General features: G+C 36.1%; 2 protein-coding genes across 7 annotated transcripts in view; one reads left to right on the top strand and one right to left on the bottom strand.

Annotated features, from left to right (window-relative positions):
* LOC136027160 (E3 ubiquitin-protein ligase CBL-B-like) overlaps window positions 1-2,695 on the bottom strand; it is an 81,517-nt gene extending 78,822 nt beyond the window's left edge. For 3 of the 5 annotated variants that reach the window (XM_065704152.1, XM_065704151.1, XM_065704154.1), the window contains exon 1: window positions 2,656-2,695. In XM_065704152.1, coding sequence (XP_065560224.1) covers window positions 2,656-2,680 — 25 coding nt within the window. In that variant the 5' untranslated portion in view covers window positions 2,681-2,695. Of the gene's footprint in view, window positions 1-1,921; window positions 2,055-2,655 lie in introns of those variants that run through there. The other 2 variants (XM_065704153.1, XM_065704155.1) reach the window with 1 other exon arrangement.
* The window catches only part of LOC136027163 (progranulin-like), a 50,532-nt gene continuing 39,335 nt past the window's right edge, over window positions 2,204-13,400 (top strand). For both annotated transcript variants that reach the window (XM_065704162.1, XM_065704161.1), the window contains exons 1-2: window positions 2,204-2,341; window positions 7,038-7,216. In XM_065704162.1, coding sequence (XP_065560234.1) covers window positions 2,227-2,341; window positions 7,038-7,216 — 294 coding nt within the window. In that variant the 5' untranslated portion in view covers window positions 2,204-2,226. The remainder of the gene's footprint in view (window positions 2,342-7,037; window positions 7,217-13,400) is intronic.

Below are 13,400 nucleotides of genomic sequence, written 5' to 3' on the forward strand. Positions count from 1 at the left end.
CATATTGCTTGATCAAGCAAAAGCCTTTGATAAAGTACAGCATCAACTTCTTCTCCTGAAAATGGAAGCATACAGGGTGCATGAGGATATAGTTCCCTGGATTGAAGCCTTTCTTACTGGAGAAGCTCAGAGGGTAATAGTTTATGACAACACCAGTAAAACTATTTATTCTGATGAAATTCCTGTCATTGATGAAGTTTTACAGGGCACAATCTTGGGGCTCACATAGTTCAGCATATTTATTAACAATTATAAAACTCACCTGAAGAACCCAGTGCAACTATATGCTGATAATTGCAAACTCTTAGGAAGGTCTAAATTAGCCCTAATTGTTCAATGATGCAAGATGATTTAGATCAACCTGGCTAACTAGATAATCATCTGAGTGGGATTTGCAGTTCAATGTGTCAAAATGCAAAGTCCTGCATCTTGGACATAACAGCAAATTTATGACAGTTCATATAACTGACTTACCAATATAGTATTTTTTATTGACTTTACCAATGTAGTATTATTTTGTCAAAATGACCAAGAAAACAGTGCTGAGAAAATATAGTATTATTTTATCAAAAATGAGCAATAACTCATACTTTTGTTGAAAATTTGTCATTTTTAAGAGTTCAGAAAAGTGCTTAAATTTGAATTTGTGGTAGAAGCAATTATTATATTTGTAAAGAACATGAAAAAAGGCATCAAATGGTATTTTCACCTTATTGGTAAGTCAGTTATATGAATGATTATAATTTTTTGAAAATTTGTCATTTTAAATTGCTCAAAAAGTGCTTAAATTTGAATTTGCAGTAGAAGCAAATATTATATTCATAAAGAAAATAAGAAAAGGCATCAAGTGGTATATTCACTTTATTGGTAAGTCAGTTATATGAACTGTCATCATTTTACCAACACAACAACCTTGGATGATCTTACCATGTTTGAGATGACCAACTTGAAGCTGTAAGTGATGAGGAGGACCTGGGGGTTATTGTTGATGATGAACTTGAGTTCCCTAGCCACAAACAAACTTAAATTGCTAAGGAAAACTAAGCCCTAGGGCTCACAAAATGAATGTTTACTACCAGGAAGCCATGTGTGGTCAAGAAGCTGTATAAACCTATTGTATGTCTACACTTAGAATTTGGAATGACCCTAGCATCTCTTTGTTTTGATGCTTGTGGCATCTCCCCTTTATAAAATGGACAAAGCACTTAAAAGTGTCCAAAGGTGAGCAGCACAGCTCACACCAGCTCTGCAAGACATGCTATACAAGGAATACCTTGTGTTCCTCAAACTCCCTACCCTAGTCTATCAAAGAAAGAGAGGAGACACAATCACTACTCACAAACTGCTTGAAAATGACCTCTCAAGTCAATTTTCTCTAATCTCATGCATGTAGGCTATGAAAAGAGCTTGCACAAAGAAGCTGTAAGTCCCCAGTTGCCATTAACATGAGTACTGGCAATGTTCCTCTGTACACACTATCCCTCACTGGAACAGCCTCTCCAAATCCAGCATCTAGGCCTAGTCTCAAACCATAGATGTGTTCAAAAAAGAAGTTGATCAGGACTGGACCAATGGAGAGTGCAAGCTAACCTGGTATATGAAACCATAGTCATGTCAGACCAACAGCAAGATGTTCCACAGCAAGCTCTTCACCACCTTATCTTGCTGAACATGTGGTTAAGTTAATTTAAGGTAATAAATTTACAAACTACTGTTCAAACATTGTGATGGTTTCCAAAGCAAATACCGTAAAGAGGCGATCTAGTAGACCATGGTAACTCAGGTGGGGGCAGTAACAATACAGACCTAGACTAAAGTAGGCTGAGCCTCGGCCTACTAACACTTCCTGGCAAAGATTGAAGCTTCTTTATAAGTATTATTCAGAATGAAGTCGTAAAAACTAATTTAAAATTTGGCCTACCTTGACAAAAATTACATTCTAAGCCAATAAGGGATTTCGTGAACTGCAGGTTTCCAATAATTTAAATTTATCCTTGTTTATATTATTCTGATGAAAATGATTGCAAATATTTGAATTCACAATGAAGTTCCCTAGTCCTTTTTTGCATAAAACATCCTATGGGGTATGGTATGATAGGAAAAAATCCAACCTTATTTTAACTTAAATTTTTATAAACTTCACTTATATTTATTTTCCAAAGGTTAATAAGCATATAGCTTTGCTGAGGTATTTAAAATTTTATGTTAAAAATTCAAATATTAAAGATGTGGCTTATTTTGACTCTGATTTTCCTTTGTACAGCTCATGGAGAAACACTGCTTTGGAATGTTCATCCGAACAATTTACTCCAGAACTTGAGCCTCATATTGAATTCAACAGGTATATTAGTAGAAAAAGGGTAAAATTTCGGACCAGCTACTTTTGCTATCTTGGAAAGGGGCTAGGCCTAGCTGAAGAAATTAAACTTTCAGAGATGGATTTATCGACTAAAGTAGGCCTATGTCTGGGGAAGGTATTTTGAAGTACCCACCTCCACTCTTTCTCCCTTTAGTTACAGTTTACCTATTGCCAGTTACCTTTGATGACCTTTAAAATCTTTTAATATAACAAGTGAAACCTTGAAAAATAGATCTTCTGCTTAAGTGAAGTACAAGAAAAGTGTTTTCAGTAAATACTTAGTTTAGTGCACTTACAAATGCTAATTCTAGAAGCTTCCATGGGGCAAACTAAAAATGCATAAAGTAGCAGGGTTTTGAAGCCAAGGTAAATGTTGAGGCTGTACAATACAAATGAAATTATATTTGAAATGCTATTTCCAGTCATCACTGCTAATTTTTGTATAGTAGTAAGTCAAAAAATAATAAAAAAAAACTCATATCCATTAATGCTAATTATCAACTTTCAGTTTCCAGTTGAAACCAGCCTGTGAACCACTGAATCAGAATTAAATTAATTTGTTAGCTAAATCAATTAGTTAAATATTATGCTTTTGCTTTGTTGATTTGTAGAAATGCCTTCTGATGCAATGTAGATTATACAGTTTTTCAGTTTGAGATTAAATTTGGTTTAAAAGATTCTTTGGCTATGGGAAGACCTTTGTGGAACAGATTTGGTTAAATAATAATTCTTGCAAGTGAATATTACATATAGACCAAAGCAAATTAGTCCATGAGCCCTGCAGGCAGTGGGACTGAGTTCTGTATTCTATGTTTATTAAATATTTATTTGGCCTGAAACCTGGAAGAGCAAACAAAAAGTAGATCATAAATATAAGCTAATTGTGAAAAGTGGGTTGGCAATAAGCATGCCAGGCTGCTAGAAATATGTTGATGATTTATCTATTGCAAAACTATGCTACAAGAATATTCAAAGCAGTGCAGCTACCATTATGGCTGATATATTGGATGATGCATCTGCAGACAGGATGGTTGCTAATGTCCAGAAGTCTGTTGTGCTGACTTTCCCTATTCTAAAAAGCAACCCAGAATTTTACCCTCCCCTTCCTCCTTCCAGCCATGTAACTGAACTTAAACTGCTTGGGGTGTATCCTCCTGCTGATTTTAAGTGGGAGAAACAGATGGAAATGATGCTCCAGAGAGCTAATGCAGGTATTAGCTCCCTGAAGCTGCTGTCTTGACATGGAATTCCTTCCAATCACCTTTTGCAAGTTTATACCTCTTTTATACAGTCTTGCTGTGAATACTGTTCCCCCATTTGGCATTACAGCCTAATTCAGGAGCAGTTGGACATAATTGAGAGAGTTCCATTTTGGGCTTTGTTGGTAATTTCAAAAGCACCCAAAGTCCCATACTGTGCCCTCCTTGAACAGTTTTGCCTAGATTCTGTTGCTAACCATTGATTAAAACTGTTGCTTGCTTTTGATACAGGGTGTTGAACAGCATGTCCCATCAATCCATACTACCCCCTGATTTCAAACCACATCAAGAAAGATATGCAAGAGCTGTGGCAGAAGCTGTACATCATATACAGTCTATCTATGTGTCAAAACAGATATTTGAAAAGCTTTCTCCCTTTGTTTGTCAAGTTTTTTTAATGTACCTGCTAATAAGCAAGAACAGCTACAGTTTTACTACTACTACTAATAACTCACTGCAGCACCAAGCCGCCTGAGGCCAACACAGCTATGCACGCTCCTCCTCCAACCTAATCTATTCAAAGCCTTGCTCTTTACACCCTCCCATGAAGTTCCCATTTCCTTTAAATCTTTATTTATGGCATCCTCCCAACCCAGACAAGGACAATCTGCTTTCCATGTAGTCCCAGATGGTTTGCCAAAAAGGACAATCTTTGGTAATCTGTCATCCTTCATCTGCAGAACATGGCCTAGCCATCTCAACCTTTCTTTCATTATAGCCCTAGAAAGCAGGATTGAACCACAATTTTTGTACAACCTACTGTTTGAAATATAGTCAGTCAGCTGGGTACCCAGAACAATCTGTAGGCAATTTCTCTGGAAAAATCTAGTAAATTTTCATCTGCATTTTGGAGCGCCCATGCTTCAGAGCCATGTTTGACCACTGTCATCACTGTAGCTTCCAATATTCTAATCTTGGTTTACAGTCTTACCTTTCTGTTCTTCCAAACTTTTTTTAACTGTGAAAAAACACCCTGAGCCTTAGCTATTCTGCTTTTAACATCTTCACTGCTCCCACCATCTTTACTAATAATACTACCAAGGTAAGTGAAGCTCCCAACCTGATCAATCTTTTCGTTTCCTAATGTCACCTGTTCATCTTCACTTATTCCTAGCCTTAGTGACTTAGTCTTCTTAACATTAATTTTCAAGCCTGTTTTAGCACCCTGAACTCACAACACCCCTAAAAATTCATTCATTTCACTCAAACTTTCATCTAATATGCTTAAATCATCAGCATAATCTAAGTCCAGGATCGTTTTTCCTCTCCGTTTGATTCTGTGGTCTCCAATAGCCTTTCCTGTGCTCCTTAAGACAAAATCCTTCAAAATGATCCATATAAAGGGGGATAGAACATAACCCTGCTTAACTCCTGATTTAATACAAAACCAGTTGCTAACCTCATTTCCTACCTTAACTGCAGCAGTATTATTCTTGTACTTAGCACAAATCACTTTAATAGTTCATTAGTTATATTATATTTTGACTTGTCAGATATTGTGTACTGATTTTAAGTGGACGATTTGATTTATTTCAAATTATCTTGTAAGTGTTGACTATGGATTGTACATGTATTTGTGTTTTGACAACTAAAACGAATTTTCAGCTAGTCTGCTGCTTTAGTTTGTTAGTTATATTTTATTATATTTTGACTAGTCAGTTACTGTGTAGTGATTTTTAGTGGACAATTAGAATTATTTAGTAATTGCTGACTATAGATTGTATAAATATTCATGTTTTGACAACTAAACAAATATTTGGCTTGTCTGCTGCCCATTTTGGAAGTAAATTGAATTGAATAGAATTCTTTTAAAAGATGTGGATGTAATCTATCTTGCCCAACTTGATGAGATCTAGTAATTTAAGTTGTTTAAGGATGTTCAAACTAGAATCTCACTTAAATTGCTTAACCTTAAATTGCATTTAAAGGTGTAAAAAAAAAAAAAACACTTTAGCTTGGAAAGTAGACTCTTTAATTGTCTGAAGTACTGTATTGTGGTCATTATCTATCAAATTATGTTTGGCAATAGAGAAGAGCATATAGGACAGGTCCACAGAAGCACAAAGTCAATTGTTACTCAATTTTTTGGAGAGTATTTCAGAGTGATGTAGGAGGGTGTGTCTCATCCTATGCTGATATGATGAAAGAGTTCAATTTACTTGGCAAATTTAAAATATACTTAATTTTACTGGTAGTTCAGCATACCAAGAAGCATTTAGGGCATGTGTTGTTGGATTTGGAATTTCCGGAATTGCTTTGACCATGTTTGGGTCAGACTGGAGACCAAAGTTTCATAATGTTTGACCAGAGTAAGGGCTATGCATAATAATTTTGGCTTTACATTTACTTTTCTTTCTAGAGAAATGTATTCTGGGGCACTGTTATGCAATCAGTAACCAGCTTTCTAAACACTTCCTAAAATGATTGAAAAATCTTAGAATATTTTCTGAGTCTATTCCAAGAAGCACTGAGAGCTGATGTTAGACACAGATTTATTGTCTTAAATCTGTAGTATCTATAAAAATGTCGAATCCTATCAAATATGTTCCAAGAGGGTTTAACAGAAAGATGAAGACCAATATATAGTATTAAGCTTAAACAGATTTTTTTCAGTATTTTGAAAGTTTTGTGGTTTTCAGTAGTCTTCATATTTTTGAATTTTTAGTCTCTAGGATTGTGATATCTCTGGTCCTCCTACATACAGCTTCAATGAAAACGAATGGGGGTCAGGCACGTATGCAGCAGATATTGGCCTTTGAGTGTGACCTCCCCCCCTGCCCTTGGCGCTCAAAATCTCAAAGAGTTTTACAGTTGGTTCTATAATTTATTATGTCTTTCATCGGAATCATCTATTTTGGCCTTTTTCCCTTCCCAATAACCTTGCCCCTCCTCACCTTAAAAAATGATTCTTATGGATATGCCTGCCAGTAGCAGTAAAATGACATTTTGTTTTACTATAGCAGTTGTCAAGCAGCATTGCTCTATCATATTGCTGTTAACTTCAGTTTTTTTGTCTTACTTCAATGTGAGATATATTCTGGAAGGGATCACAACTGAACTATCTTCATTGTTAGGATAGGGAAGCAAGAAAATAAGTTCTACTGTTTGTAATTACTTAATCGTGAAAAATCCTCCAAACTTACAAGAATATAAAATATAGATTTAGGAAAAATAAACAGATAGATTTTATTCTGTGTGGTGTAGCACCAACTTCATTCACTTGATACAATTCATTAAACCACAGTCAGATTCTAAAATAGACATGTTAATACTACTGGTGTACCAACATACCTTTGGGAATTTTGATTAATTCCTATCCAATTTGTTTAATTGGATAAAAAAGATGTAAATTTTATGACCATTTATTTACCTGCCATACTTTACTTTTGCTATTTACTCTAAGTCAGTGTTATTTTCAGGTGCGATTATCTGTCCTGGTGGTGACCAGAGTTGTGCTGATGGATATACATGCTGTGAGATGATGAACCCTGGATTTTACTCATGCTGTCCAATAAAAAATGCAGTCTGTTGTGAAGACAAGATTCACTGTTGTCCTGAAGGAAACATATGCAATAAAAAGTCAGGAAGTTGTGAAAAGGTTCCATTTAGATCAGGTGGTCTATCAATTAGAAACCAAAAATATAAGAAATTTGTATGAGCTCAGAGCAGGGCAAGATTGTTTTGCTAGTCACTAACAATACCCACACATATAGCTATACCTGGAATATATAACAGATGAACATCCCTCCCCCTAAAAAAAGGTTTCAGATGTAAGACACTGGAAATAACAACAAGATACAGCAATATGAAGGTAGGGGGTGTAGAAGCATGGAAGTATATATGATCTTTCTTTCTCCCAGGATCTGTTCTGGACTGCTTTTATCCTGTCTGACATTGTTAATGAACATCGGAAAGGCTAGACTAAAAATCCTCCTCTTCCAGGTATGTTAATATTGGGGAAAGGGATGGGCAAAAGATGAATTTGTTTAGATTGATGCATATGTTTAGATTGCTCTTACAGAAAATGAAGTAAAAAACAAACACAGAGATATTTTAGTACCCACAATGCATATAATTTATTTAAACTCTAAAAAAGGATTTCAACTTCATATCTTGTATTTGTTTCAATCAACAAGTTTATATGTGTTTAAATATATAAGAAGTACCATTTTATAGCTAAAGTTAGCTATTGATTAACCCATCACCACCCTCTGATAAACATGGTCCTCTAATCAGTATCCTTGACTGGACACAGATTCTCTTTTGTGCTCAGCCAAAAAAGAAGAACTAAAACAGGGTGTAAAATTGGCCAAACCTGACAGTATGAAATCAGTATAAGATACATCTATCTTGATTAAAGTGTATATAATAAGGGTTACCTAGTTTATGCAATATGACCTATTGGAGATCTATTTTCTCGAATTGCTAGAAATCTTCAATGCTATTTCCAATCCTAGAAAAAATGCCCAAATATGAGCCAGCACAATGTAGAACCATAATCATAACTCTTGTCATTCTAAATGATGGAAATATGATCTATAACTACCTTCCATGGCTTTTGTGGAATGACAATTTTATTTTAAAAGTGCAAACTGCCTTTAAAAGACCCTGTGATCAGATTTGTCCATCTTGCTAATGCCGCAAAGGAGAGCTTCTATAATAACAAAATTCCATGAGTTGCTATGAAATTGTGTTTTCCATCATCTGGTAATTTGTATAAAAAACTTTTTTGTAGAATTGGTCTTCTCCTGTCAAGTTTACTGTTTAACTCCTTCAAAAACTAAAGGCCCCAAGGTCCGGCCATAGAGACTATCGCCAGGTGTTTTTTTATTTTCCCTTTTTTATTGGTCATGTATATTTCCCACAGAAGTATCTCAGATACAGATGGCATTCTTGTATGATTTATTGGCTATTCATTTGAGCACCAGCCAAACTTAAAAAGAGTGACATAAATTTATTAAGTATTTCTTAACTGGGATTCACTTTTGTATAGCTCTTGCCATATCTGGCATTCTACAGTTCCACAAAAATGGCATGGTATTTCTTATGGAAGTGGCAGGGGAGAGGGCTACTAGGGAACATGAAGACATTAAGGTGGATCTCCGAGGTTTGAAGTAAATTCTATTTCCTATAGCATTGAAATACGCAACGAGATTTTCTCCTTTCTCATTGGCTTAATTGCTCTCTTGAGGGTTGTACCAGAATATTTAAACTCTGTTGACTTCTTTGAGATATTACGACCGGATTTAAAGGGAATTTAAATTTTTCACATGTCTAATTGGTAACAGCTGACCATTGGAATTTGGTTGGTTACAAGTCAGATAACAGTTTAGCATTTGAATTTTCACAATGGGCAGAAAAAAAATAAGAACATATAAAGGATGGGAAAACCTGAGACATTGGTAAGTTTTATTCCAACGTTATAGTAGAATATATTACTTTTATTCATGTACAAGTTACATTTTCAAACAGTTTGTGGTAACGAAATGTAGTAAGGAGCGAAGGGGCTCAATAGTAACCAAAACTCTAAAAAACGAAGTTTTGATACAAATAGTTACATCAAAAGAATTGCATTTTAATGCTGATTTTAAATATATAAGTTTCATCAAGTTTAGTCTTACCAGTCAAAAGTTACGAACCTGAGAAAATGTGCCTTATTTTAGAAAATAGGCGGAAATACCCTCGAAAAGTCACATAATCTTAATAAAATCACACCATCAGAGTCAGCGTATCCGAGAACCCTACTGTAGAAGTTTCAAGCCCCTATCATAAAAAAGGTGGAATTTTGTATTTTTGCCAGAAGACAGATAACGGGTGCGTATTTTTTGTTTTTTCTTTGTTGTTTTTTTCCTCAGGGGTGATTGTATCGACCTAGTTGTCCTAGAATGTCGCAATAGGGTTCATTCTAACGTAAATTAAAATTTCTAGCGTCCTTTTTAAGTGACCGAAAAACTGGAGGGCACCGAGGCCCCCTCCAACGCACATTTTTCTCCAAGGTCACCGGATCAAAATTTTGAGATAACCATTCTGTTTACCTCAGTCAAAAATCTAATGAATATGTCTTTGGGGATGACTAAATCCACCTCAGTTCCCGGGGGAGGGGCGGCAACTTATAAACTTAGACCATTGTTTACACATAGTAGTTGTTAATTATGAACTGTACAGACGTTTTCAGGGGGACTTTTTTGTGTTGGGGTTAGGGTGGGTTGGGGCGGAGGGCAGGTTACGTGGGACGATCTTTCCTTGGAGGAATTTTTCATGAGGGAAAAGAATTTCCATGAAGGGGTCGCAGGATTTTCTAGCATCATTTATAAAAAGACAATGAGAAAATATTTTTTTTCAACTGGAAGTAATGATCAACATTAAAACTTAAAACGAACATAAAATATTACTTAAATAAGGGGGTTTGTTTCTTCCACAATACCTTGCTCTTTACGCTAAAGTATTTTTAGTAACTTCAATTAGTTATTCTACGGCCTTTGTGATTCAAGGGTCATTCTGAAAGATTTGGGACAAAATTCAGGCTTTAGTGTAAAGAACGAGGTATTGACGAGGGGGCAAACTCCCTCATATACGTAATAAAAATACACAAATATATAAGTTCGTTACATAAGCTAATTCGTAAGGTACGTATGTTTATTACTAACAAAAACGTTTGTAAAAATAAAATAAAAAAAAACTAGTTGTATTTTTAAGTAACCAAAAATTTGGAGGTAACTAGGCTTCCTTTCCCACCCCCTTTTTTTTAGCGAAATCGTCCGATCAAAACTATGAGAAAGCCATTTAGCTTGTAATTAACATAAAATTGCTTCTCCAAACTAAACATCCGTATGATATATGGGTAGATTATTGCAAAATATATCGTGCAAAGAGTACATTCCGGCAGAATATGCTTCAATCTTTTGAGGATGCCAACTCCACGTGCAACTTTGGTGGAGATAATGTCGCTATGATGCTTCCACGATAGATTTGAATCAATATGGAAGCCGAGGTACCGCAGTGATTTAACTTGTAAAATAGGCTCTTCACCTAATAGAACTTTACTACTTACATCAACAGAATCACCCACTCTACAGAATGTCAGTAAGAATTTTTCTTTACATTCACGCACAGCAAACTTAAACTTGTAAACATCTCTAATCTTTTGAGAGTAATATGAGCTTTTACTATTAAATCATCTGCGGATTTTGCAAATACTGTTAGCAATATATGTATCCTTTAGATAAGCGCGCATCTTGTTCACATAAACTAAATAAAGTAAAGGGCCCAGCACAGACATTTTGCTATTTATAATGTTAGATATTGACGTATGAGTGTCTACACCAGTTAACTACTTTACCCCATGAAATACAAGGCTATCAAGCATGGACTCCTGATCATAATTATCAAGCTTTTTTTCTATTCGACCGATTCTCTCCTCCAAATTTTCAATTTGAAATCTCAGACTAACAAGAGCCTGCTCAATTTTGCAAACTTTGGATTAAACTCGAGCGTGATTGAATCATAAACCTGGCTGATTATCAGTTCAGTACCTTCTTTGTTCAATGAATTTGGGTCATTGAACTTTTCAGTAGCTTTTTTGGTTAAATTTTCCAGCAGATGACTTTTATTTTCTCCAGCTGGGCTTCAGTTGTAGCTAATTGTTCGTACATCGGGGCGATACTTGAAGACACCGAGTTAGACCCTAATTTATCTCTTGCTTTCAGGGCTTAAAAGGTCTTAGAAAAAGTTTCGTAAATTTCTGTGGTATTCGCAAGCTTTTGTGGCACTTTGTATTCCTGAAGTAACATATAGTGATCGTAAATTCTGTCGGTCTGTCTGTCTTTCCCTGTTTTGCTAGTTTAGGCACTTCTAGATAAGCTAGGACGATGAAATTTGGCAGGCGTATCAAGAACCAGACTAGATTAAATTAGAAATAGTCTTTTCCCTAATTTGATCATCTGGGGGAGTGGGAAGACGGTTAATTCGGAAAAAAAGACGGGATCAAACTTGGTGAGAAAATGAGCACAAATCCTAGATACGTGATTGACATAACTGGAACGGGTCCACTCTCTTTGGAGAAGTTGGGGGGAGGGTTAATTGCGAAAAATGATAACCAGACAAGATTAAATTAAAAATAGTCATTTATCCGATTCGACCATCTGTGGGGGGGGGGGAGTGGAGAGACGGTTAATTCGAAAAAAATGAGGTATTTTTAAGTTACGAAGGAGTGATCGAATCTTAATAAAATCTCATATTTAGAAGGATCTTGCAACTCAGATCTTTTATTTTAGATCTGGCTGAATCCAGTTTCATTGGGAGGATTTGTGGGGGGGGGGGACTGGAAATCTTGGAAATCACTTAGAGTGGAAAGGTCACGATGAAATTTGGTGGGAAGAATAAGCACACATCCAAGATACGTGACTGACATAACTGGACCGGATCCGCACTCTTTGGGAGAGTTGGGGGGGGGGGGGTAATTCTGAAAAATTAGAAAAATGAAGTATTTGTAATTTATGAACTGGTGATCAGATATCACGTCTCAGAGCTCTTATTTTAAATCCCGACCGGATCCGGTGAAGAGGAAGTTGGGGGGACCTAAAATCTTGGAAAATGCTTTGAGTACAGGGGTCGGGATGAAACTTGGTGGTAAAATTAAGTACAAGTCCTAGAAACGGGATTGACATAACCGGAACAGATCTGCTCTCTTTGGGGGAGTTGGGGAGGGAGGGTTAATTCTAAAAAATAGAAAAATTAGGTATTTTAACTTATGAAAGAGTGATCGTGCCTTTATGAAATTTCATATTTAGAAGGACCTCGAAACATAGATCTCTCATTTTAAATCCCTACCAGATTCAGTGTCATTAGGGGGGGGGACCGGCATTACTGGTACGGATCCGTTCTCTTTGAGGGAGCTAGAAGTTGTTAATTTGGAAAAATTAGAAAAATTGAGGTGTTTTTAACTTAAGAATGGGTGACCAGACCTTAATAAAATGTTATAATTAGAAGAAACTCAGGTCTCAGAGCTCTTCTTTCAAATCCCGACCAGATCTTTTGACATTGGGGGGGGGGGAATTGGAGGGGGAAACTGGAAATCTTGGAAAACGCTTATAAACGGCGTAGATACGTAATTGACGTAACCGGACTGGATCTGTTTTCTTTGGGGGAGTTAGGTGGTGTGGTTCAGTGCTTTGGTGAGTTTAGTGCTTCTGGACGTGCTAGGACGATAAAAATTGGTAGGCATGTCAGGGAGCTGCACTAATTGACTTGTTATAGTTGTTTTCCCCGATTCGACCATCTGGAGGGCTGAAGGGAGAGGAAAAATCTGAAAAATTTAGGGGTTTTTAACTTACGAGTGGGCGATCGGATCTTAATGAATTCTGATATTTAGAAGTACCTTGTATCTCAAAGCTCTTTTTTTAAATCCCGACCAGCACTAAGCCTCTGATTTTCCTTTTAAAGCAATCTATTGATTCTTAGAATTTTGCTAGAGCTCATATCATATGAGCTCTTGGCTCTTCTTGACCTTGTCACAAGTGCCATATGAGCTCTTAGGTCTTGTTTTTGATGAATAGTATATAAATATAAGTAGTTTCAAAAATTTATTAAATACCCCTAAGGGGTATCCTTCCTCCCTTACCTGTATATATGACCCCAGGGCAAGGGTGCCTAATGTTTATTATGTACCTCAGGAACATATCACTTTAAATGACATTAATTTAATAAGTATATGCATTACTCCGTAAAGCAAAGTATATGATTACCCCGGTTCCAAACCGGGGTAATCAGTCATTTATGAACGA

This window comes from Artemia franciscana, chromosome 5 (genome assembly GCF_032884065.1).
Source record: "Artemia franciscana chromosome 5, ASM3288406v1, whole genome shotgun sequence".
Lineage (NCBI taxonomy): Eukaryota > Metazoa > Arthropoda > Branchiopoda > Anostraca > Artemiidae > Artemia > Artemia franciscana.